At 60.4% G+C, this 25,801-nt stretch overlaps 1 protein-coding gene across 1 annotated transcript; it reads left to right on the forward strand.

The window, feature by feature from the left end:
- Positions 1–14: 14 nt before the first annotated feature.
- Positions 15–24,367, forward strand: CELSR2 (cadherin EGF LAG seven-pass G-type receptor 2; the record flags this gene model as incomplete). Its single annotated transcript, XM_077765616.1, has 34 exons — positions 15–3,309; positions 7,637–8,173; positions 10,032–10,254; positions 10,676–10,791; positions 10,967–11,055; positions 11,433–11,590; positions 12,005–12,168; positions 12,322–12,447; positions 12,812–12,978; positions 13,262–13,549; positions 13,633–13,807; positions 14,042–14,183; positions 14,342–14,462; positions 14,862–15,045; positions 15,212–15,313; positions 15,953–16,047; positions 16,267–16,476; positions 16,968–17,151; positions 17,239–17,367; positions 17,455–17,635; positions 17,797–17,964; positions 18,057–18,183; positions 18,297–18,497; positions 18,802–18,976; positions 19,300–19,412; positions 19,545–19,624; positions 19,712–19,838; positions 19,929–20,051; positions 20,661–20,788; positions 21,240–21,328; positions 21,416–21,610; positions 21,743–21,913; positions 22,054–22,288; positions 22,616–24,367. Coding segments are annotated over 34 exons (8,646 nt in total), but the record flags the coding sequence as incomplete, so codon positions are not given.
- Between the last annotated feature and the right edge of the window lie 1,434 nt (positions 24,368–25,801).

Genomic DNA, 25,801 nt, shown 5'->3' on the forward strand with positions numbered 1-25,801 from the left:
CCCGCGTCCCTCTTCCAACGCTACTGCTGCCGCCGCCGCTGCCGCTGCTGCTGCTGTTGCTGCTGCTGCTGCTACTGCCGCCACTGCTGGGAGACCAAGTGGGGCCCTGTCGTTCCCTGGGGGCCGGGGGACGTGGCTCCTCAGGGGCCTGCGCCCCCGTGGGCTGGCTGTGTCCTGCCTCAGCCTCCAACCTCTGGCTCTACACCAGCCGCTGCAAGGATGCAGGGACGGAGCTGACTGGCCACCTGGTGCCCCACCACGACGGTCTGAGGGTCTGGTGTCCAGAATCCGGAGCCCACATCCCCCTGCCGCCAGCCCCTGAAGGCTGCCCATGGAGCTGTCGCCTCCTGGGCATTGGAGGCCACCTTTCCCCCCAGGGCAAGCTCACCCTGCCCCAGGAACACCCTTGCTTAAAGGCCCCACGGCTGAGATGCCAGTCCTGCAAGCTGGCGCAGACCCCGGGGCTCAGGGCAGGGGAGAGGTCAGCAGAAGAGCCCATGGGCGGGCGCCGGAAAAGGAATGTGAATACAGCCCCCCAGTTCCAGCCCCCCAGCTACCAGGCCACAGTGCCCGAGAACCAGCCAGCGGGTACCCCTGTGGCATCCCTGCGGGCCATTGACCCAGATGAGGGTGAGGCGGGCCGGCTTGAGTACACCATGGACGCCCTCTTCGATAGCCGCTCCAAACATTTCTTCTCTCTGGACCCAGTCACGGGCGCTGTAACTACAGCTGAGGAGCTAGATCGTGAGACCAAGAGCACCCATGTCTTCAGGGTCACGGCACAGGATCATGGCATGCCCCGACGCAGTGCCCTGGCCACACTTACCATCTTGGTGACTGACACCAATGATCATGACCCTGTTTTTGAGCAGCAGGAGTACAAGGAGAGCCTTAGGGAAAACCTGGAGGTTGGCTATGAGGTGCTCACTGTCAGAGCCACAGATGGTGATGCCCCTCCCAATGCCAATATTCTGTACCGCCTACTGGAGGGCCCTGGCGGCAGCCCCTCTGAAGTCTTTGAGATTGACCCTCGCTCTGGGGTGATCCGAACTCGTGGTCCTGTGGATAGGGAAGAAGTAGAATCCTACCAGTTGACAGTGGAGGCAAGTGACCAGGGTCGGGACCCTGGTCCACGGAGTGCCACAGCCGCTGTGTTCCTATCTGTGGAGGATGACAATGACAACGCCCCTCAGTTCAGTGAGAAGCGCTACGTGGTCCAGGTGCGTGAGGATGTGACCCCGGGAGCCCCGGTGCTCCGAGTCACAGCCTCGGATCGAGACAAGGGCAGCAACGCCTTGGTGCATTATAGCATCATGAGTGGCAACGCTCGGGGGCAGTTCTACCTGGATGCCCAGACTGGAGCTCTGGATGTGGTGAGCCCTCTTGACTATGAGACGACCAAGGAGTATACCTTACGGGTTAGAGCACAGGATGGTGGCCGCCCCCCACTCTCCAACGTCTCTGGCCTGGTGACAGTGCAAGTCCTGGATATTAATGACAATGCCCCCATCTTTGTCAGCACTCCCTTCCAGGCAACTGTGCTGGAGAGTGTCCCCTTAGGCTACCTGGTTCTTCATGTCCAGGCCATTGACGCCGATGCTGGTGACAACGCCCGCCTGGAATACCGCCTTGCTGGAGTGGGGCATGACTTCCCCTTTGCCATCAACAATGGCACAGGCTGGATCTCTGTGGCAGCCGAGCTGGACCGGGAAGAGGTTGATTTCTATAGCTTTGGGGTAGAAGCCCGAGACCACGGGACCCCAGTGCTCACTGCCTCAGCTAGTGTCAGCGTGACCATCCTGGATGTGAATGACAACAACCCCACCTTTACCCAGCCGGAGTACACGGTGAGACTCAACGAGGATGCAGCTGTGGGCACCAGTGTGGTGACAGTGTCGGCGGTGGACCGCGATGCCCACAGCGTCATCACCTACCAGATCACCAGTGGCAACACCCGCAACCGCTTTTCTATCACCAGCCAGAGCGGTGGTGGGCTGGTGTCGCTCGCCTTGCCGTTGGACTACAAACTTGAGCGGCAGTATGTGCTGGCTGTTACTGCCTCCGACGGCACGCGGCAGGACACAGCACAGGTGGTAGTGAACGTCACTGATGCCAACACCCACCGGCCCGTCTTTCAGAGCTCCCACTATACGGTGAATGTTAATGAGGACCGGCCTACAGGCACCACGGTGGTGCTGATCAGCGCCACGGACGAGGACACAGGTGAGAACGCCCGCATCACCTACTTCATGGAGGACAGCATCCCTCAGTTCCGCATTGATGCAGACACAGGGGCTGTCACCACCCAGGCTGAGCTCGACTACGAGGACCAAGTGTCCTATACCCTGGCCATCACTGCCCGGGACAACGGCATTCCCCAGAAGTCGGACACAACTTACCTGGAGATACTGGTGAACGATGTGAATGACAACGCCCCTCAGTTCCTGCGTGACTCCTACCAGGGCAGCGTCTATGAGGATGTGCCCCCCTTCACCAGTGTGCTGCAAATCTCGGCCACTGACCGGGACTCTGGCCTTAATGGCAGGGTCTTCTACACCTTCCAAGGGGGTGATGATGGAGACGGTGACTTTATTGTGGAGTCCACATCAGGCATCGTGAGAACGCTTCGGAGGCTGGATCGTGAGAACGTGGCCCAGTACGTTTTGCGGGCATACGCCGTAGACAAGGGGATGCCTCCGGCCCGCACGCCCATGGAAGTGACGGTCACTGTGTTGGATGTGAACGACAATCCGCCCGTCTTTGAGCAGGACGAGTTTGACGTGTTTGTGGAAGAGAACAGCCCCATCGGGTTGGCCGTGGCCCGGGTCACAGCCACGGACCCTGACGAAGGCACCAATGCCCAGATCATGTACCAGATAGTGGAGGGCAACATCCCTGAGGTCTTCCAACTGGACATCTTCTCTGGGGAGTTGACCGCTCTGGTGGACTTGGACTACGAGGATCGGCCGGAATACATCCTGGTCATCCAGGCCACGTCGGCTCCCCTGGTGAGCCGGGCTACGGTCCACGTCCGCCTGCTTGACCGCAACGACAACCCACCAGTGCTGGGCAACTTTGAGATCCTTTTCAACAACTATGTCACCAACCGCTCAAGCAGTTTCCCTGGGGGCGCCATCGGCCGTGTGCCTGCCCACGACCCCGACATCTCGGACAGCCTGACTTACAGCTTTGAGCGGGGGAATGAACTCAGCCTGGTCCTGCTCAATGCCTCCACGGGCGAACTGAGGCTGAGTCGGGCCTTGGACAACAACCGGCCTCTGGAGGCCATCATGAGCGTGCTAGTGTCAGGTAAGGAAGGGCCCAGGTGGCGTCAGGTGGGGGTGGCCCCTGGGGGAGGGCCTGGGCGGCCATCCAGGGAGGAGCCTTGGACCCACCTCTCTGCCCAGCACCTGGCACAGAGGTTGAGGGGTGGGAAGCAGCTTGGGAAGGAGTCCTAGGAATCCTGGCAGCTGGTGCAGGCCCCGCCTGCCGCCCCAGGCTGGGCTGGGCTGCTTTGGTTGGCTGCCCTCTGCCTACCACCCTGTGACGTGGCACGGGAAGTGTGGTGAGGCTGCCCTGGCTATGGCTGCCAAGAAATGTAAAAAAAAAAAAAAAAAAAAAAAANGGCGCGTGGAAGACTGGGGGGCCAGGAGAGCTGGGGGAGGGGTAGAGAGGACTGTGTTGTGTGTGAGGCGAGGAGGTGAGCTGGTCCCCTCAGCACCCCTGCACGCCCGGCAGGGTATTCCTGTGATCTCATAACAGCCTTCTGACAGAGCAGAGGGCTGTGGGGCACAGGGTTGCCGCCGCGGGGTCAGGACCCTGCTGTCGGGCCTCTTCTGGCCCCTTCTGGCTCCCGGCTGAGCCCCAGACTGGCTGAGGGGGACTTTGTCTAGTGCATTCTTTTCCCTCCAGGCAGAAAGAGCCTGGCCTGGCTACCCCTTCAGAGCTCCCGCAGGAAGTGAAGCCAGAGCTCATTGTCTCTGTCCAAACAGACCCCCGCTGTCAGAGGCCATGGTTCGGGGTCCAGCTTGGGGGAGGGGCTGCTGTGAAGCCAGGGCCCGGCTGAGGCCTCCTGGGCCCCCTCACCACCCCGTGGGCTCTTCTTAGGATGCTAGGTCTTCTGTGCTAGCTGTGAGCAGCCCGGCCTCCGGGAATGGGGTATGGGGGCCAGGATGAGCCAGGGGACTGGTGGCCTTTGAGGGCAGAGCCCCCTGCTCCGGTGGGGAGAGAACGGAGTCCTGGGGCGTGGGAGCCTGGCCAGGACCCAGGCTCGGCATTCCTGCTGCTTGGCCAAGCGCTCAGCCTGCAGACTCCCTGGACAGAGGGCTGGGGGAGGCGAGTTGAGGGGGGCGCCATTCTGTCTTTTCTGTCGGCTATGGGAGTGATTGGCAGTCGCAAGGAGGGGCCCGGCCCCAGGTTACCGAGCCCCTTCCCCAAGCCTGGGAACAACTGGCACCCCCATGAGGGTCCCTTGTTAGAGGCACCCACCCTAGGGATGGATGGGCCAGGATACCCCACTCCAGACACAGCAGGGAGGAGAAGAAGAGAGTCTGGCTACCCCAGGGAGTCTGGGCCTAGACGGGAGTGAGAGGTCCGCGAGATGCAGAGTGTGGTCAGCCCCCTCCCCGCTCTGGAGCCTTCCTGGACAGATGCCTCCCCTACCCTGCTCCTTCAGGTGGCCACAGGAGCCAGGGCATGTGAGATTTTAGAGGTCGTGGACAAGGCTCTGTGCCTCTCGAAGCTAAAGCTTCCCTTCAGGAGGAGGAAGTGAAGGGCTGGAGCCCCTGTATCCTGTACCCTTCTCTGCCGGGAGAAGCAAGCTGTGGGGAGGGACGGAGAAGAAGGGCCTCTGCTTCCTGTCCTCTCCACAGCCTGTCCCAGGTGAGTGCGGCAGGACACTGAGGAGGCCCCACCTGGCCTTCAGGCTCCTACCTGGGCAGAGCCCCTGACCACAGCTCTCTGAGAACAGAAGGGAAGGCCTCAGGCTGGCCCTCCAGCCCTGGCCCCACCCTGTCCCCTAAGCCCTGACCCTTGGAGGCAGTCACCACGGCAACCCCAAAGTTCAGGGAGGCTAGGGTGAGGGGGAATTGACTCCCACTGCCCCTTTGTTTTCCTTCTCTTGTTCTTTGTCTCTCTTTCTTTCCCGCCCCTGCCCTGCCCATGGGGGCCCTCCAGCTCTGCCCCGCTTCATTGCCGTCTCCCAATCTCCTGTGTGGCTCTCTCCTCCTTTCCCACTTTCTCCACTGCTGGCTCTTTCCCCGGATCTTTGTTTTCCCCTGTTTGGTCTCCGTGTTCATGCCCCTCTGACTTCCCTGTCTCTTGTCCCATGTGGCTGAAGCTGCCTCAGCTCGGGCTGGATGGCCCTTCTGAAGCCCCAGGTCTCCTGCTGGGACACCTGGGCTCCTGTGCATGGTCTGGTCAGCTCGCAGAGCAGCAGCCCCCACCCCCACCCCCTCCAGGCCTACAGCTCCCACTGGCACATCTGCCAGGGAAGAGAGGAATGGAGTCTGATTCTGCCACAGTCTGGGATCTGGGAGCCCTGTTCCCACCCTGCCTTGACACCTGAGGGGTGACCTAGGTCAAGGCAAGGGAGAGGAACAAAGAGGAAGGATTCAGCAGTAGGTTGACTGCCGGGGATGAGGGACCACAGAGGAGGGGGCAGGTGGCCACAGATGGTGGACCAGATGGGAAGCAACAGAGACACACTGGGTGAGGGGCATGGGCGGGGCCTGGGACGGCAGTGGGGAGACACAGGGAAGGAGTGCTTGTTCCCGGGGCTGAGTGGTGGTGAGGTTTCTCTTGCTCACTGGTTTTGACTGCCTACTCCGTTCCCTAATCAGTCAGGGGCTCTGTGTGGATGCTTCAGCCGCTTTCTGCCTGGAGGGACTATCCCATCAAGGAATCACTGGACAGAGGCACCAAGTGCCTGAGAGCCCTGTGCCAGCTCCACACCTCAGTACAGGGTGGTCTGAAAGAGGGAGGAAAGTAGAGCCTGAGGTCATAAATCTGGGCAGGCTTCCTGGAGTCAGTGAGCTTGGGCAGGTTAGAAAAGTAGGAGGACTGTGGGTAGGCCAGGTGGAAAGGCACAGCGTGTTCGGTAGCTGTAGACAAGAGTGGGAGGAGCAGAAGTGGGGAATGGTAGGCAAGCTTGCTGGTGAGAGCAGGCAGGCTTTGGCACTCGCAGGCGGTGAGGCTGGAGGGCAGGTGGGCGGGCCAAGGGCATGGCTGAGATGGCTGTCTGCCTTCAGCCTTCCCCGGCTGAACTGAGCTGCCCTGTGTAGTTAGCCACCTCAAACAGGTATGGCAGAGAAGCAGAATCTGTTCCCGGGTCCCTCCCCTAATCCCACCCCACCCCAGAAACACCGGCTCCTGCCCCGTTCCTGCTAGGGGTTCCTTTTAAATATGAACTGAGGGCCCCTCCTGCTGTGTTTGAAAGATCTTTTCCTCACTATGGAGACATCAACATCTTAGCATTGGCCGAACACCTACTATGTGTAGGACGTTCTAAATTAAAAAAATGAATATCCTTTAGAACCCTGCTAAGCCATTTCCTCTTCCCCCCGGCCTCCAGCTTTCATTTTTGAGCTAAATAAAATCCAGTGCCACGTATATGTGCATTCAGGTGTGCATGGTATTTCTGGGCTTGGAGTGTGGGTGGAGTGAGACACTAGAGTGTGTTACCACCGAGCTGTTTATAAGTGAGTGTGTGGCCTGCAGGTGTGACAGGCATTTGGGTGCAACGCGATGAGCCAAGTGGGCGATGAATAGCTAGAGGCCCAAGGCCAGAGGAGAGATCAGCCTAGTGGGGCTCTCCTGGGGTTTCAGGTTGGAGAGCTGCCCAGGCCCTTCCATCTCTGCCCACCCCCAATCACTCACAGCATCAGGGCAATGGGTGGTGCAGCCCCAGGAAAGGTGGCCCAGCTGGATTTCCTGGGGTGAAGCCCCCCCCAGGCTATCTTCAGCAGCCCAGAGAGTTGGGCGGGAAGAATGCTTTGTGTGGGGCGTTGCTATGGGGATAGCAGGCCTGCGCCCAAGCAGCCATGGGGCCCAGTGGGAGGGGGACTGGGTGGCCCACTGACCCAGTTCACCCCCCACTCTGCCTCAGTGGGGGAGGAGGGAGCACAGCCAGGGTCAGGGTTTTGGTAGTGTCGAGGTATAGAGGCCGAGGGGGCAGGATGATCATTTTTGTGGGTATCTTGTGGTGCTCTGGGCCCTGTGGAAAGGTAAGAAACAGGCAAAATTGGGTTCTTGTGCAGGGAAACCCCAAATTTGGTATAAGAGCAAGACTCGTGGCTTGGGCAGGGAAAGGTGCACAAACATTAAAAGATGTGCGGCTCTTCACAACGGAGGGTTTTGGAAAGTATGCAAAGAGAACTTCTGAAAATGGAATCACCTTAAATGTCGGTGGGGGCTGATCCCGCAAGGTGTGACTTCCCTACATGTAGTTTCTTGGGCACTTTTTGCCAATTAGAAAAGGGAGCCCACTGTGGCAACTGGGCAATTCAGGAGTGTGTGGGCTGGATGTTAGCCCCCACTCCCTTCTTGGGGTGCTCCTGCCCGCGGCTGGGTCTATGGCTCGGCACCCCTGCCCTCCCCAGCCCTGCGCCAGGTCCTGACCCATGTCACTTATCTACAGACGGCGTGCACAGTGTTACTGCCCAGTGCGCACTGCGTGTCACCATCATCACGGATGAAATGCTCACGCACAGCATCACGCTGCGCCTGGAGGACATGTCGCCAGAGCGCTTCCTGTCCCCGCTGCTGGGTCTCTTCATCCAGGCGGTGGCGGCCACGCTGGCCACACCCCCAGACCACGTGGTGGTCTTCAATGTGCAGCGCGACACCGACGCCCCTGGCGGCCACATCCTCAATGTGAGCCTGTCGGTGGGCCAGCCGCCGGGACCCGGGGGCGGGCCGCCCTTCCTGCCCTCCGAGGACCTGCAGGAGCGTCTGTACCTGAACCGCAGTCTGCTCACGGCCATCTCGGCGCAGCGCGTGCTCCCCTTCGACGACAACATCTGCCTGCGCGAACCCTGCGAGAACTACATGCGCTGCGTGTCGGTGCTGCGCTTCGACTCCTCCGCGCCCTTCATCGCCTCCTCCTCGGTGCTCTTCCGGCCCATCCACCCGGTCGGGGGGCTGCGCTGCCGCTGCCCACCCGGCTTCACGGNGCGTAAGGTGCAAGCACCGATCTGGCGAAGGACCGGGGCCGCAGGTTACACTGGCCACCCACAAACCCCACTCGCTCCTCCACAACAACCTCCTGGGGAGGCAGGAGGGGGGAGCCCACCCTCTCCCAGCACTCTGCACCCCCATCCCAGGCAGTGTAAGTGAGATCAGCCCCTGCTCTAGAGGCAGGCGGCTCGNATATTCCAGCTTTATCACTAGTCTTGTGTGACCTTGGGCAAGTTCCTTAACCTCTCTGTGTCTCAGTACTTTTAAATGGAGATAATGGATTGATTTCCTTCAGAGCATGCTTGTAAGGATTAATTTAATTAACTTAATACGTGTAAAGAGCGAGCCCTTGGAAGGCGTTGGCTGTGATTTAAGAGACCCCTGGGATCAGGTGACTTGTTCTGAGTCTCACCTCACCGCTTGGCGAGACCTGAGGCTGGGCCTGGAGTCTGGTCTCCCCCACCACTGAGGGAGTTACCTTTTTGGGCTGTAGCCCGTACTTTTCTTCTCAGGCGTTGAGAAGAAGGCCTAGAAAAACCCGGAGGGGTTTGGGTGTGGGGTAGGGTTGTTTCAGAAGGTCAGTGCACCTTTGTGACCCTGAGCAGAATAGCTCCACCCCTGCCCAGGTGCTGGAAAAAGGCTCAGGCCTCCCAATTGGCCTGCGACCTAGGTCTTCACACAACCCCCCCTTCCTCCCCAGCCTCTTCCTGGGAGGCTCTGCTTTGTGCTCCTTACCCCGCCTTGCAGGCTCCTGTTTCTCCTCAGGACACCCCCTTCTCCACTCCTCCCTGGGCCCTTCCTTCCCAGAGAGGGTAGGCCCACCCTCTCTCCTCCACAGCCATGCCCACTGGCACTGCCAGCATTGGCGGGCAGACCCCACCGCCTACCCTGCTGCATCCTCCTGCCCAGAACTTGCCAGACTTGACTCCTCTCAGTCTGCTGTGGGTGGGGGTGGAGGGGAGGGGAGGGCTTGGGGGAGGGGAGGGGAGCCTTTGTCCAGGAGGATGGGGAGGGGGGCTTAGAGTAGGCGAACAACAGTTTCCATGGAAACAAGAGCCAGTCACTAGGCACAGGAGCTGAGAACCTATCTCTAGAATCTGGGAATGGGGAGGGAGAGAAAGGGGTGGATTTCCCATCTGATGTTGTTGGAATTTTCAGTCCCTCCGCTGAAATCCTGGTCTGCTCCCAGGGCTCAGGTCCCCAATCTGTCAGCATCTCCCAAGTGCACGGAGGGCCTCTGTCTGGACCCCAGGACTCAGGACGAGAGGTCTCTGCCCCATTGCTGGGTGTCTCTGGCTTCCCCTACCCCTCACCCCCCACCCATAACTCTGACAACCGAAGTGGAAGCCTGGTCTCTTCCCCAGAGAGGGAAACTGATCTTGGCGCCTGACAGGGACAAAAGCCCCGGTGGGAGGGTGGGAGGAAGGGGGGTTGGCACCAGCCCTGCTGGTGCCCTGCAGGCTCTTGCCTCCATGCACATTCACCCCTGTGGGAACAGAACACCCCCAAGCTTGCTCAGAAGCCAGGACACTAAAGGCTAACTAGGACCTGGGCCTTATGACCAGAGGCCCCAGCAGGCCTGTGCACTTGAGCCCCAAACAGGAGTACAGAGGGGCCTGGGAGCTTCAAGGAACTCGCAGGGGAGCCGTATAATGGGCTGGCAGTGAGAATGGCGCAGTGGGCCAAACACCGCAGCCCGGTTTCCTAGACTTCAGAGGAGGGGGGCACATGAAAGGAGGTGCAGATGCCTGGGAGAATTTGGGTGTTATGGGAGGTGTCACCGGGCAAGGAGGCGTCCCAGTACCCTCCGACCCCTGCAGGCACGTGGTATCCGCCCTGTCTTTCCCCTTGCCCAGGTGAGCACTGCGAGGTGAGTGCCCGCTCAGGCCGTTGCACCCCAGGGGTCTGCAAGAACGGGGGCACCTGCGTGAACCTGCTGGTGGGTGGCTTCAAGTGCGACTGCCCATCTGGGGACTTCGAGAAGCCCTACTGCCAGGTGACCACGCGCAGCTTCCCGGCCCGCTCCTTCATCACCTTCCGTGGCCTGCGCCAGCGCTTTCACTTCACCCTGGCCCTGTCGTGAGTGCCCGGGCCCTGGGTAGGGGGTGAGCGTGGTGGGAGCCTGGGGTGTCTCCCGTTCTGCACGAAAGGTGAGAGGTCAGGCAGCGAGGGTGCTTGGAGCAGGCTGTTGGCGGAGCCAGGTCTGCACTTAAGAGTTGCCTGTGCGCTTTGCCAGCAGATGTTCCTCACCCGCCAGGGTCCACTTCTCACTCTTCCTACCCCACTTTTGAGGGTGGGGAGCCAGGAGGTCAGGGTTCTGGTTCTAGTTCTGGTTTGGGCTCATCTTCCATGTTCGAGCTCCACAGCCCATAACCTTAGCCAAGCGTCAGCCCTCTGGGGGTGGCCTGAGTAGGATCAGGGAGGGGCTAGTCGGGTGGCTGGGGTGGCTGGGGTTAGGCGGGCGCCCCGTTCCGCGCCGCCATCCCCAACTCCTGCTCAGGTTTGCCACCAAGGAGCGCGATGGGCTGCTGTTATACAACGGACGCTTTAACGAGAAGCATGACTTTGTGGCCCTCGAGGTGATCCAGGAGCAGGTCCAGCTCACCTTCTCTGCAGGTGATCCCGGTCGCCCCACGTCCTTGCCCATCTCCCAAAGGCCCTATGTGTCTCGGCCCCAGACCCCAAGTCCCACACCCTCCCAGCCAAACCTGGGCCCAGTCCCACCCGTGAGCGCACCCTCCCCATTCCCAGCCCTCATCTCATGTCCCAGCTCACTGCGTCCTTTCCCCAGGGGAGTCGACCACCACTGTGTCTCCATTCGTGCCCGGAGGGGTCAGTGACGGCCAGTGGCACACAGTACAGCTAAAGTACTACAATAAGGTGGGTGTGGGAGGGGGGTCAAGGAGCTGGATGGTTCTGTCCTTGGCTCGGGTGCTCAGACCTAGGTGCTGCTTCATCCAGGGGTCTGGTCATGGAGGGCACTTCTGATGGAAAGGCGGGAAAGGGGTGGGAACTTGCCACTTTGCTGGGGTATCTCCCTTCTAGCTGGCAGTGCTAGATGTCCCCTGTCCCGTTGGACAGGCACAAACTCCAGTGGACACCGAGGAAGGCAGTTAAGCACATATGTCACACGAGCACACATGTATGTATGTGTGTACAAAGCGGTGTCTGCGTGTGCTGGGGTCTTTGTACCTGGCCCGTGAACCTAGCGGGTTTCTTGTTCACTGTTTCTCTTCTCTGCCCTTCCCTGTCCGCAGCCACTGTTAGGTCAGACAGGGCTCCCGCAGGGCCCATCTGAACAGAAGGTGGCTGTGGTGACCGTGGATGGCTGTGACACGGGGGTGGCCCTGCGTTTTGGAGCTGTCCTGGGCAATTACTCCTGCGCTGCCCAGGGTACCCAGGGTGGCAGCAAAAAGTGAGCAGGGGAGAGGGCTGAGGGATAGGGTGCGGTGTGGGGCCGGGGCAGGGAGGGAAGGTTGAGAGGGTGGGCCTTAGGGGGGACCCTGAAATGGAAACCAATCCAGATGGGGGCCTTCCCTCACCTTGCTTCCCTCAGCCCCTCCTCAGGCTTCTGAAGACGTTTGGGTCGGGGATGGTGGGGGGTGGGAGCAAGATTAGGCAGTTAGAGCAAGGTCTCCTGGAGTGGTCTGGGGACAGGTGGGTATGAGACGAGAGTGCCTCCAGGTTGGGGTGCCTCGCTTTCTCCAGGGCCCCTTGGGCTCCTGGCTGGGCCCTTCCCCGCTCTGGCCTGGCGGCAGGGAGAGGGGAGAAGGAAGGGCCAGAAGCTCCCCCATTCTGCCTCACGTTGCCATCGTTTCTGCTCCGCCAGGTCTCTGGATCTGACGGGGCCCCTGCTGCTGGGTGGGGTACCTGACCTGCCCGAGAGCTTCCCTGTCCGCACGCGGCACTTTGTGGGCTGCATGAGGAACCTGCAGGTGGACAGCCGGCACGTAGACATGGCCGACTTCATCGCCAACAACGGCACCGTGCCTGGTACGGGGACCCGGGGCAGGGGCGAGGCCAGGAGCCCAGTGCAGAAAGGAGGGCTGTGCCCGGTGTGGGGACATGTGGGGGGTTTCACAGGCCCCTCCAGCTCCAGGTTTTGTGTCTGGAGCCCCGACCCGAGCTCCTTTCTCTCCCGTCTAGGCTGCCCTGCCAAGAAGAACGTGTGTGACAGCAATACTTGCAACAATGGGGGCACCTGTGTGAACCAGTGGGATGCGTTCAGCTGCGAGTGCCCTCTGGGCTTCGGGGGCAAGAGCTGTGCCCAGGGTAGGAGGGGCAGCCGGCAGAGGCCGGGGCCCGAGAGCCGTCAGCACTGCTGGGGACGCTGGCAGGGTCGGGGCAGGCGCTGGGCAGGGCCCAGCCAGGCGGGACTGTAGGTGGGAAAGCGTGTCTGGGCAGAGCCCCGAGAGGGTAGCACTGGAGACAAAGGGCCCAGTCAGAGGCAGGCCTGGGCACAGTGTGGGGCGGGCGCAGGACAGGTAAATGCTCTGGAGGGCGGGGCCAGCGAGGGGAGTGGGCACTAGGAGAGGCAGTGCCCTGCCTCCCGCGGAGCCACCACCTCTGAGCATCATACCTCCCCGGGCACCTGGCTGCTCCACCCCTCAGAATCTGCCTTTATCTGCCTCCTCAGAAATGGCCAACCCGCAGCGCTTCCTGGGCAGCAGCCTGGTGGCCTGGCACGGCCTCTCGCTGCCCATCTCCCAGCCCTGGCACCTCAGCCTCATGTTCCGCACACGCCAGGCCAACGGTGTCCTGCTGCAGGCTGTCACCAGGGGGCGCAGCACTATCACCCTGCAGGTGATGCAGGGAGGGGCAGTGACCAGGGCTGCTGTAGCCTCCAGGGGGCTGGTCAGAGACGGCTGGGCGGGGTCTTTTCTTCTCCCCCGAGGAAGAGGCTGCTAGAGCTGTTTGTTGGATCACTGCTGCCACCTATTGGCCCCGAGGGAAATAACACCTTTTCCTTTCTGGCCTCAGCTGGGCAGTAGGATGGGTTTGGTGGTCCAGGAAGGACGACAGTGGGCTAGAAAAAGAGATGATTAAGGCAATCTGCTGACCCTCTTTTCTTTTCTCCTGCTGCCAGCTGAGGGAAGGCCACGTGGTGCTGAGTGTGGAGGGCACTGGGCTCCAGGCCTCGTCTCTCCAACTGGAGCCAGGCCGGGCCAATGACGGCGACTGGCACCATGCACAGCTAGCACTGGGAGCCAGTGGGGGCCCTGGCCATGCCATCCTGTCCTTCGACTATGGGCAGCAGCGGGCAGAGGGCAACCTAGGCCCCCGGCTGCATGGGCTGCACCTGAGCAACATCACAGTTGGGGGAGTGCCTGGGCCAGCCAGTGGGGTGGCCCGTGGCTTCCGGGGCTGTTTGCAGGTGAGCCTCCTCCCCTGCATTCCCATCCTCACCAACTGGAGGCCCGCTCCACTGAGCGCCAATACTGCTTCTGTCCCTCCCAGGGTGTGAGGGTAAGCGAGGCGCCCGAGGGGGTTAGCAGTCTGGATCCTGGCCGCGGGGAAAGCATCAATGTGGAGCCAGGCTGTAGCCTGCCGGACCCCTGTGACTCAAATCCGTGTCCTGCCAACAGCTACTGCAGCGATGACTGGGACAGCTATTCCTGTAGCTGTGATCCAGGTAGGCCAGGGACCCACGGAAATGGGGTGGGTTGGTGGGTGCCCGGGGTCTCATTTCAGCTCTGCTGTGTGACCTGAGGCTGGTCATATGACCTCTCTGAGCCTTGTCTCCTGCACTGCAAAGCCATAGCCAGCTGGTAGGATTCTCAGAGTGGAAGGAGGTGGATGAAGGCAGGTTTGAAGAAAGTGCCAGGGGAGGATGGGCATTGAGTCTCTCTCATCCTTATGGTCCCAGGTTATTATGGTGACAACTGTACTAACGTGTGTGACCTGAACCCATGTGAGCACCAGTCCGTGTGTATCCGAAAGCCCAATGCCCCCCACGGCTACACCTGCGAGTGTCCCCAGAATTACCTTGGGCCGTATTGTGAGACCAGGTAAGTGGACCAGGGCATGACTGCTGCCGGTCTCTGGGGGTGTCCCTCAGAGCACCACGAACCTGGCTGAGCCACAGCCACAGTCAGAAGGGCCACACAAGGCTACAGCAGTCGGGCTGGCAGACGGAGCTCATGTCCGCCTGGGCTCCTCTCTGCAGGATTGACCAGCCTTGCCCCCGAGGCTGGTGGGGACACCCCACGTGCGGCCCGTGCAACTGTGACGTCAGCAAAGGCTTCGACCCGGACTGCAACAAGACAAGCGGCGAGTGCCACTGCAAGGTGACAACCCCAACCTGGCCTCCACGTGGCCGCCTGGGCCCTTCAGGGAGGCAGTGGAGAAAGCCTTCCTGCAGAGAGCTCAGGGCTCCGTGCCCTTGCTCTGACGGGGTGGATGAGTGGCCCTGTGCTCTGATGTGCATGGGGCGTGCGGGACCCAGGACAGATACCTCACCAGTGAGCTCTAGGCCGGCCTCGCTGGTTGTTTGCAACCCGCTCTGACTGGCTGGCGTCTCACTGACGGGCTAAACCGCAAATCATTACCAGTTAAATGTTTTCAGTACCACTCTTGGGGGGACCTGAAGTCAGCAAGCCTCCCTCCAGAGGGGCCACAGCCGAAAGGATCCATGAGCATCCAGGAGAGCCTGAGCCAGTGACCCGCATCCTCTGTCCCTCTCTCAGGAGAACCACTACCGGCCCCCTGGCAGCCCCACCTGCCTCCTCTGTGACTGCTACCCCACGGGCTCTTTGTCCCGCGTCTGTGACCCTGAGGACGGCCAGTGTCCATGCAAGCCAGGCGTCATTGGGCGCCAATGTGACCGCTGTGACAACCCTTTTGCTGAGGTCACCACCAATGGCTGTGAAGGTGGGGCTCCCATGCTGGGTCGATGGCTCTCCTGCTGTGTGCCAGGTCCCGGTGTCCCAGGGAGGCCAGGAGCAGGGGCTGGTTGCAGGCTTAGGGCGGGCTAGGGGCCTGAGTAGAGCTGCAGGGGGACAGCTACTCCCGGGTGACTCTGTGTGTTTCCCTGCAGTGAATTATGACAGCTGTCCACGGGCCATCGAGGCTGGGATCTGGTGGCCCCGTACCCGCTTCGGGCTGCCTGCTGCTGCTCCCTGCCCCAAAGGCTCCTTCGGTAGGTGCTGGGCTTGGCCTCTCATCACTGGGACTGGCTGCAGATCCCGGGACCTCTCTCTGGTCTCCAGGTCCTGGAGAATCCATGTCCCACACTGTCCCTCTGCTCCCAGGGTTGCCGGGACGAAGGGCACCTCCATCTTGAATTCTTAACGAAAATGCTGAAACACCTGCAGCGTGCAGCCACAGGGCGGGGTACTGGAGATTCAGAGATGAATCACACAGGGTTCCTTCCCATCCTCAACTCACTGCCTGGGGCGGGAATTACGCCACTAGAAAGGCATTCTGGGAGTAGGGGCTGTCAGGTGCTATTCCAGGGGACGCAGCCCCAGTCCTGGTCCTTGGACTGAGATGATGAACAGGGTTCATAAGCAGAGAGTGGCCCAGAGCACAGGGTGCCAAGGGACACGATGTAGGTCTGGGGGTTGAGGAGAGCGTGTGCCCCAGGCTCCTGCATCCTTGTTTGGGCCCATCTCGCAGGGGTTCTTCCTCTTCTCATCTGGGCTACAAGAGGGCAGTGCCCTTGTTTGCTTGTCTTCTGTCTCTGGCCCATGAGGTACTGGCGCCTAGGATCTCTGGCAGGTTCCGGAAGCCTCCTGTCTCTGTCCTGAGACCTGCCATCTGGGCTTCCTTCCCCCAGGGACTGCCGTGCGCCACTGTGATGAACACAGGGGGTGGCTCCCCCCAAACCTTTTCAACTGCACGTCAGTCACCTTCTCAGAGCTGAAGGGCTTTGTAAGTGAACCTCCTCTCCCCGCTCACTGCTGCTAGCTTTGAGAAAGGGGCTCTTGGAATTCCAACCCCCTGCCTCCGGGGCCTCCCACCTGGAGTGGCCATTTCTCCCCTTTCCTGAGGCCCTTTTACTCCAGAGTTCCAGTCCCGCCCTCTGGGGACCTTACTGCTCTCCTCCTGTGCTGACCTTCCTCCATCCCTCCCTGTCCGGCTCCACCCTAGGCCGAGCGTCTACAGCGGAATGAATCAGGTCTGGACTCGGGGCGCTCCCAGCGGCTGGCTCTGCTTCTGCGCAATGCCACACAGCATACAGCCGGCTACTTTGGCAGTGATGTGAAGGTGGCCTACCAGCTGGCCACACGGCTGCTGGCCCATGAGAGCGCCCAGCGAGGCTTTGGGCTGTCCGCCACGCAGGATGTGCACTTCACCGAGGTGGGGCTTGGATGAGGCAGGGCTGGCTGGTTAGGTGGGGGTCATGGTGAGTGAGCCTGTTTCTGAGGCAAGCTGAGGGCTGAGTGGGGAGTACTTCTCATCTCTGCCTTTGGGGACCTCGTAGTCGGCGTGAGGCCTCCGGGAGATCCCTTGAGCCATGGAATTTAGAGCATCTCCTTCCGGCTCTTTTCCTAGTAAGGTGCAGATAGGAACTAATGTTTGTATTGGGGCCTGGTGCGGCCAGCTTCCTTGGAGCAGAGGCCCTGCCCACCTTGCCCGGCTGGGGAGGAGTCAGCATCTAGCCACATGTGTGGGTCCAGGCACAGGGCCTGGGAAGCTCTAGTTCCAGAATGAGCAGGGAAGGTTTGAAGGAGCAGCATGGTTGGGGTGGGTAGCCAGGGCTGGTCGAGGCACAGGTGGGGCCCGATGGCGGCGATGAGAAGGTGTGGGGCTGCAGCCCACTGTGACCATGCCCCCCCCCCCCCCCCCAGAATCTGCTGCGGGTGGGCAGCGCCCTCCTGGACGCGGCCAACAAGCGGCACTGGGAGCTGATCCAGCAGACGGAGGGTGGCACGGCCTGGCTCCTCCAGCACTACGAGGCCTACGCCAGCGCCCTGGCTCAGAACATGCGGCATACCTACCTGAGCCCCTTCACCATCGTCACGCCCAACATCGGTGAGGCCTGGTCAGGGAGGGGGTTGTGGAGAGAGCCCCTGTGCCAGGGGCCTGACCCAGGGTCTGACCTGTGACCCCTCTCTCTAGTCATCTCTGTCGTTCGCCTGGACAAGGGGAACTTTGCTGGGGCCAAGCTGCCCCGCTATGAGGCGCTGCGGGGGGAGCGCCCCCCCGACCTCGAGACGACGGTCATTCTGCCTGATTCTGTCTTCAGAGGTCAGTGGCGGAGCCGGAGGGTGGGTCAGGGGCCAGGCTGGGGCATCCGTGCAGGCCCCAGCTGAGCGGACAGTGTTCCGGCCCCAGAAACACCCACCATGGTCAGGCCCGCGGGCCCTGGAGAGACCCAGGAGCCAGAGGAGCTGGCCCGGCGTCAGCGGCGGCACCCAGAACTGAACCAGGGTGAGGCTGTGGCCAGCGTCATCATCTACCGCACCCTGGCTGGCCTGCTGCCCCACAACTACGACCCGGACAAGCGCAGCCTGAGGTGAGCAGCTGAGGATACGAGGGGTGTACAGGACGCAGGTGGGGCGTGTGAGTGCTGAGGCACCGAGAGAAGCCCAGGGTCGGGGCAGGTCCGACCGACGACGGGTGTTCCTCAGCCGCGAGACTGCCAGAGTGACTCTGTACCTGCCTGTTCCTCATCAGAGTCCCCAAACGCCCTGTCATCAACACGCCTGTGGTGAGCATCAGCGTCCATGACGATGAGGAACTTCTGCCCCGAGCCCTGGACAAGCCAGTCACGGTGCAGTTCCGGCTGCTGGAGACAGAGGAGCGCACCAAGCCCATCTGCGTCTTCTGGAACCATTCGATCCTGTGAGCCTAAACTGCCCTACCCCCAAGGCTTTGGGCAGAGAGCCCCGGGGTGCCTTACCGTCCTGTCTCCTGCCTCTGCCTCCCTCACACAGGGTCAGTGGCACAGGTGGCTGGTCGGCCCGGGGCTGCGAGGTCGTCTTCCGCAACGAGAGCCACGTCAGCTGCCAGTGCAACCACATGACGAGCTTCGCCGTGCTCATGGACGTGTCCCGGCGGGAGGTTGGACACCCTGGGGGAGCCGTGAAGCTATGGGCGGGAGCCCAGGGCACTGGGCTGGATTCTCAGGCCCTGCCCTTCCTAATTCTCCTGGCCTCCTGCTCCCCGCTCTGCAGAATGGGGAGATCCTGCCGCTGAAGACACTGACATACGTGGCCCTGGGGATCACCTTGGCTGCCCTGCTGCTTGCCTTCCTCTTCCTCACTGTCCTGCGTGCCCTGCGCTCCAACCAGCATGGCATCCGGCGCAACCTGACTGCTGCTCTGGGCCTGGCCCAGCTGGTCTTCCTCCTAGGAATCAACCAGGCTGATCTCCCTGTAAGATATCTCTCCTTACCTGGAGACCGTCCACAACTTCTAGTCCTCCGAGTCCTCCCCAGCTCCCTGCCCCATCCCTGCTTCTGCAGCAGGACCTCTGATAGAGCCTAGCCCAGCACCCAGCCCATGGTTTCCTCTTCTCCAGCCCCCCCGCTCCACCCCCCCGCACCATAGGAGTACCTTCCTCTGGCCCACACTTCCTGAAGCACCACCCGACACCTAGGCCCTCCCCCTCTGCCTGACAAGATGGAATGCACACTCTGGGCGTGCCCTGGTCACTGACCGGGCATGGCCGGGCCCCCAGTTTGCTTGCACAGTCATTGCCATCCTGCTGCACTTCCTGTACCTCTGCACCTTCTCCTGGGCCCTGCTGGAGGCCTTGCACCTGTACCGGGCACTCACCGAAGTGCGCGACGTCAACGCTGGCCCCATGCGCTTCTACTATATGCTGGGCTGGGGCGTGCCAGCCTTCATCACAGGTACCTCCCACCGCCTTCCTGGGCCTGATGTTCTGCACCCCTGGGCCCTGTGTCCACCTTCATGCCACATTCTCCTGACCCACATACCAGGCCCAGAGGCCCCCCACCCCTGTGACCCAGGCCGAGTTCTCCGTAGGCTTCTCTCTTGGCCCCCTGAGGCGCCCCACCAGGGGGTTGGGTCCCCCATCCTGGACAGGTCGACCTGGGCACATGGTGGGTGGAACCCTTCGTCCTGTGCACCTGGCCCTGTGAGCCTGCTTGACACCTGACTGATTCCCAAGACCCTACCACCCCTTCCCCTGCTGTTGTCGCCATGCCCCCAGGTCTAGCCGTGGGCCTGGACCCTGAGGGCTATGGGAACCCTGACTTCTGCTGGCTCTCCATCTATGATACGCTCATCTGGAGTTTTGCTGGCCCCGTGGCCTTCGCTGTCTCGGTAGGTGCTAGAAAGTGGGCTAGGGGTGAGCAGGCTGAGCGTGTCCCCCCCGTTTAGGAGTGGGGAAGGGGCTGGGCCCCTGTGGGGTTGGGTAGAAGCCATCTGTCCCCTGACGATCGCTCTCCCCGCTAGATGAGCGTCTTCCTGTACACCCTGGCGGCCCGTGCCTCCTGTGCTGCCCAGCGGCAGGGCTTTGAGAAGAAAGGCCCTGTGTGAGTATGGGGAGTGGTTGCTGGGGCCGGGGGCAGGCATCGGTGTGGGGGGCCTCCCGGCCTGGCTCACAGCCTCCCCGCCTCCAGCTCAGGCCTGCGGCCCTCCTTCGCCGTCCTCCTGCTGCTGAGCGCCACGTGGCTGCTGGCGTTGCTCTCTGTCAACAGTGACACCCTCCTCTTCCACTACCTCTTTGCTGCCTGCAATTGCATCCAGGTACCTGGCCCAGCCCCACGGAGATGGGGGTGTGAGGCTTGGCCATGAGGTACCTGCCTCCGCACCCAGCTGCTGCCTCTCGTCTGCCAGGGCCCCTTCATCTTCCTCTCCTACGTGGTGCTCAGCAAGGAGGTCCGGAAAGCACTCAAGTTTGCCTGCAGCCGCAAGCCGAGCCCCGACCCTGCGCTGACCACCAAGTCCACCCTGACCTCGGTGAGGGAGTCAGGGAGGAGGGAGGCGGAGGGGTCTGGGGCAGAGAGGAAGAGGCAGAAGGCCCAAGGAGCTTGTTCTCTGTGCTTTCTGCCCCACTTTTTCTTCATCCTTACATCCTTTCCTGGAAGGAGGAAGGGGTGGTGAAATGGTATGTGTGGCCTGGGAAGAGGGGGAGACGGTGGTGGGGAGGAAGACTTTGTCTCAGAAGAGTTGGGGTAGAGCTAGGAAGAGTGAGGTGAGGAAGTGACCAAGACGTGACCTGGTCACGAATGCCCAACGTCTGAGAATCCCTCGCGAATCTTGGTAGATTTTCTGTCTCCAGCACATTCTCAGGAGATAATTCCTTATGCCATTTTTTACCAGGATGCCCTTATATAGTTGAGTCCAGGGTACTTGGGGTGCACAGGGCTGGCAGAGCTACAGCTACTACTGGGCCCTGATGTGGGAGCTGGAGGGGGGCGGGGAGCAGAAAGGTGGGGCCTCTCTCTTTCAGACCTGGGCATGTAGGAGGTAGATCTTAGGGCAGGCTCCCTCGTCCCTTCCACTTCGCATCCTGGGGCCACCCCTGCCTGCTCCCCACACCTACTGACCTCTCTGTTCCCTGCCTAGTCTTACAACTGCCCCAGCCCTTATGCAGATGGGCGGCTGTACCAGCCCTACGGAGACTCAGCAGGCTCTCTACACAGTGCCAGCCGCTCCGGCAAGAGTCAGCCCAGCTACATCCCCTTCTTGCTGAGGTGAGCCCTGGTGATGGGGGCATCCACAAGGGGAGAAGAGTGCTGTGCCTGCTGGAAACCAGGCCAGCCACCTGCTGGGAGTTGAATAGCGCACATGGTGGCTGGCTGACCGGTGGCAGCTTAAATTAGAAGCAGAAGGGGGGGCGCCTGTGTGGCTCAGTCAGCTGGGTGTCCAACTTCGGCTCAGGTTATGATCTTGTGGTTTGTGTGTTTGAGCCCTGCATTGGGCTTCCTGCTGACAGTGTGGAACCTGCTTGGGTCCCCCCTCTCTCTCCCCCTCTCCAACGTGTGCATGCACTCTCTCTTTCTCAAAATAAATAAACTTAAAAAGAAAAAAAAAAAGAAGTAGGAGGGGCATGGGACAGGAACTGGGAAACCAGAGAGAGAGAAAAGAACGGGACACCAGGCAAGGGGCTGGGCTGACCCCTCTAACATGGCCTTGTCTTCTCAGGGAAGAGTCCACACTGAACCCTGGCCAAGGGCCCCCTGGTCTTGGGGACCCAGGTAGCCTATTCCTAGAAGGTCAAGACCAACAGCATGGTGAGGACGGAAGCCCCTGATGGCCAGTGGGGGGCAGCTGTCTGGCTTTTGTGGAGGGTCAGCCATGATTTCTCCCCTACCTCCCAGATCCTGACACAGACTCTGACAGTGACCTGTCCCTGGAAGATGACCAGAGTGGCTCTTATGCCTCTACTCACTCATCAGACAGTGAGGAGGAAGAAGAGGAGGAGGAGGAGGAGGCCGCCTTCCCTGGAGAGCCAGGCTGGGACAGCCTGCTGGGGCCTGGCGCTGAGAGACTGCCCTTGCACAGTACCCCCAAGGGTGGGCCGGCGCCAGGGCTTTGGCCTTTTGTGGGGGAGGGCAATGGGAGAGCAAAGGGCCTGGAATTCCTAGGGTAGTGACTTCCTAGCTGTCTGTCTTCTCTGGGCCTTATCAACTTCCTTTCTCCACCAGATGGGGGCCCAGGGCCGGGGAAGGCTCCCTGGCCAGGAGACTTTGGGACCACAGCAAAGGAGAGTAGTGGCAATGGGGCCTCTGAGGAGCGTCCATGGGAGAATGGAGATGCCCTGCCTCGGGAGGGGTCCCTGGGCCCCCTTCCAGGCCCTTCTGCCCAACCTCACAAAGGTGAGCGGGCCGTGCCCAGCTGCCATGCTCCCCCATTAGGCACCCTCACACCTCACATTTGCCCTGTGGCTGATAGGTCCCTCTAGGGCAGTCCCATGAGTCTACCGCCTGCTCCTCATGGCGCCTGCCCCGCCCCACAGGCATCCTCAAGAAGAAGTGTCTGCCCACCATCAGTGAGAAGAGCAGCCTCCTGCGGCTGCCCCTGGAGCAGGGCACAGGGTCTTCTCGGGCCTCTTCGGCCAGCGAGGGCAGCCGGGGCGGGCCCCCTCCCCGCCCTCCACCCCGGCAGAGTCTCCAGGAGCAGCTGAACGGGGTCATGCCCATCGCCATGAGTATCAAGGCGGGCACGGTGGACGAGGACTCGTCAGGCTCCGAGTGAGTGGGGCTGGCTGGGCGGGACCGGGCGCAGCCCCGTAGAGGCCCTGGCTGGGCTCACGGCTGCTGTCAGGCCTCCCCCGGCTGCTCTGGCAGGCGGTCGGGGGACGCATGGGCCAGTGTGGCCCAGCTCCCTTACTGTGACGTGCCCACAGACCGCGGTGCCCCGTGGGGTCAGCTCAGCCCGCATCGGGCAAAGTGAGGGAGGGCGGGGAGCTGGGGTTGCTTTTCTGTTTCCTTCTCCTGGTGGAAGCTTCTCCCTGTCTTCTCTGCTCCGACTAACCCCCTGTCTGCCTTCTCTGTCACTTTCCTTTCCTGCCTCTCCAGATTTCTCTTCTTTAACTTCCTGCATTAACCCTGGGCCGGTGGTTCCTACACCCTGCGGCTCCCCTACCTTCCCCAGCTGCACTCATGCCCCCACTCCTGTCTTGTGCTCTATCCTGCTCTCGCTCCCCACCGCCTGCCCGCAGCAGCGACGAAACGTCCATCTGAGGAGCCTGGGCCTTGCCGGGAGGGGCGCCCACCCCACCCAAGGCCATCTAGTGCCAACTCCCTCCCCCACCATCCCCTTCACTGCACTTTGGACCCCTGGGGCCAACATCTCCAAGACAAAGTTTTTCAGAAAAGAGGAAAAAAGAATTTAAAAAAGGATCTCCACTCTTCATGACTTCAGGGATTAATTTTTTTTATATGCTGGAAACTGACTCCCCTTTCCCTTCCCAAAGAGGATAGGACCTCCCAGGATACTTCCCAGCCTCTCCTCAGTTTCCCATCTGCTGTGCCTCTGGGAGGAGAGGGACTTTTGGGGGGCCCGCCCCTCATTTGCCATCACCAAAAGGAAAGGACAAAGCCACACGCACCCAAGGGCATCGAGCCCTGCAGGCTGCACCCCGGCAGGCCTCAGTATGGCGAGGGCGTCAAGGTGGAGGGCACTCCTCACCCCGCCTGTGCCGCCCCGCCCAGGAACTGAAAGAGCCCTGTCCGGCAAGGGGGCAGAAGGACTCCGCGCCCCCGGACCCCCAAATGCTGCATGAACACATTTTGAGGGGAACCCGTGCCCCTGGGCGGCGGCCGGGCCACCCCAGCCCCTCTCCTTTCCCTGGACTCTGGCTGCGCGCTGCAGCCCAGGTGTCTGCTCAGTTCGCTGACCCAAAAGTGCTTCATTTCCCTGCCTGACCCGCGTGGGGAAGGCCAGTCATGTGTTACGTTGCGCTTCTTTGCTGCGGTGTGGGTGGGACGGGGGAGGAGGAGTAAATGCAGGGCTGGCTCGGTCGCCACCAGAAGTCTCAAGCACAGGTCTCAAGCCTGGGTTCTGGTGTCCACTCACCCACCCACCCCCCAGATCAGACGAACCCCACTTTGTCTGACCTGCTGTGGCCTGAGACATGTTCTGTTTTTAACCCCTTCTTGGAATTGGCTCTCTTCTTCAAAGGACCAGGTCCTGTTCCTCTTTCTGCCCCTCTCCCACGCCCACCCCAGCTCCCTGCGAAGAGAGAGTTAATATATATTTTATTTATTTGCTTTTTGTGTTGGGATGGGGTCGTGTCCGGTCCCAGGGGGTCCGATGTGGCCGTGACGGGGTGGGTGTGTACCCAGCAATCCTGGCGTGGGGGCCTGAGGCCCTTCCCCTCGCTCCAGGCTGTCATCTCCTGCCTCCTCTCCCAGGGCCTCCTCACTTTTGCCAACTGCAATTCATTTGAGTTACCGTTTATGCTAAGCATGTATTCCTGACTTGTCACTGACTTTCCTCTGGAGCAGGTGGCTAGAAAAAGAGGCTACGGGTGGGGGGAAAATGTTCCTGTTTCTCATTCGTAAGCCTGGTTTTTGGCTTTTATGCCGTGGATTCTCCCCCTGACCTCTCCCCTCGGCAATTCCTGCAAAGGGTTAAAAATGTAACTGGTTTTTAACTACTGATGACTTGACTTAAAAAAATACAAAGATGCTGGATGCTAACTTGATACTAACCATCAGATTGTACAGTTTGATTGTTACTGTAAATACAGTAGGGTTTTGTGTTTGTTTGTTTGTTTGTTTGTTTTTTTCATTTCCCCATACTACTGAATAAACTATAGCTCTGTGCGGGTTGAGCTCTGTCATGTGCTTCTGTGTGGTGGTACCCTGGCCTTCCAGAGAGCCGCTCTGGAAAACAAGAGCAGGCGGAGCCCTGGGTGGGCCAGGGGACACCAGGGGACTCAGATGTCAAGCGGCCAATGAGCTAACCCCTCTACCAGCACCCCAGAAGTAGCTAAACAGCCTCATCAGCACGGAGCCCATGTCCTGGCGCATCCAAGAAGATGCGGCAGGTGGCAGGGAAGTTTCCTTTTCACCGGGACATGAGGGACTTGTGTGGCTGGAGAGGCTGCAAAGAGCAGGCAGGTTTCCAGTCCCCTGAGGGGCTGAGTCCTGGGGACAGAATTCGGGAGGCAGGGAGGCCAGAGTTGAGTGGCTGGTAGGAATTCAAAGCTCAGTGACTAGGTACCTCCTGACCACTTCTCCGGGCCATTTTGTGTGTTTTGCCACTGAAAATGAAGCAACAATTCATACTCAAGCCAACTATGTGCTCTGCAACCTTACTTCTATTCCTAAAGTTTGCATTTTTCTTCCAAGGTCTGTTCAGCAAACTAGTCAGGGAGTTAACATGGGGGCAATAGAGGGTAATGATTAAGAGCACAAGCCCCAGAACCAGACTGAGTGGCTTAATCACTCTGAGCCTTAGTTTCTTTGCCTGCAAAATGAGGATGATAAGAGCATCCGCCTAATTGAGCTTTTATGAGAATTAAATGAGTTAGCACACGTAAAGTGCTTAGAACAGTTCATAGTGCATAATAAGAGGCTGCTAAACGTTGGCTTCCTTCATTGTTGCTACTGGGTCGGGGTGGGGTTAGAGCGCAAGAGAAAACTAGAAAGCCAGACCTGAAGGGAAGGAGGGAAGCAGGTAGCTGAACAAGAAGGGCAGCATGTGGCGGGTCGCCCTCCTCCCTGGCTGGCACTGTCTACTGAATGTTGCTTAAGCCGGTTTGGGGTGGGAAGGAGGTGGGGTGGGTGGGGTGGCTGTCACAAAATTCAAGACTGACCAAGAGAGCAAAAGGAATGTGCCTTGTCCTTTCCGGCCACCAGGTGGCAACAGCACACGTGTCTGTTGCTGGTTTCGTCTCCCAAGCCACACACACGTGCCATCTGCTGGCCGCACCTAAGTGCTTGCCTGGGCATGCTGACCCTCCAGCCAGAGCCTAGAGTCACCAACAGGCCCTGCTCGCCAGACCCCAGCGCAGGACGCGGCTGGGGAACACGCCTCGGGTTTTCTGGCCTCTGCCAGATTTCTCCAGAGCCAAATACTCCATTGTCTTTCCACCTCCCCTCCCCCAACTCAATTCTTGGAATCCCAGAGGCATTAGGAGTTGCTGACAGAGGCTCGGGGAGAGGGGTGAACATGTAGGCAGCTGTCACTGTGATATAAGTGAAATGTGTTACGTGAACTTTAAGATCGGCCATAAAAAGGAGAAGACGGCAGTG

This window comes from Crocuta crocuta, unplaced genomic scaffold (assembly GCF_008692635.1).
Source record: "Crocuta crocuta isolate KB4526 unplaced genomic scaffold, BGI_CrCroc_1.0 scaffold274, whole genome shotgun sequence".
Taxonomy (NCBI): Eukaryota; Metazoa; Chordata; class Mammalia; order Carnivora; family Hyaenidae; genus Crocuta; species Crocuta crocuta.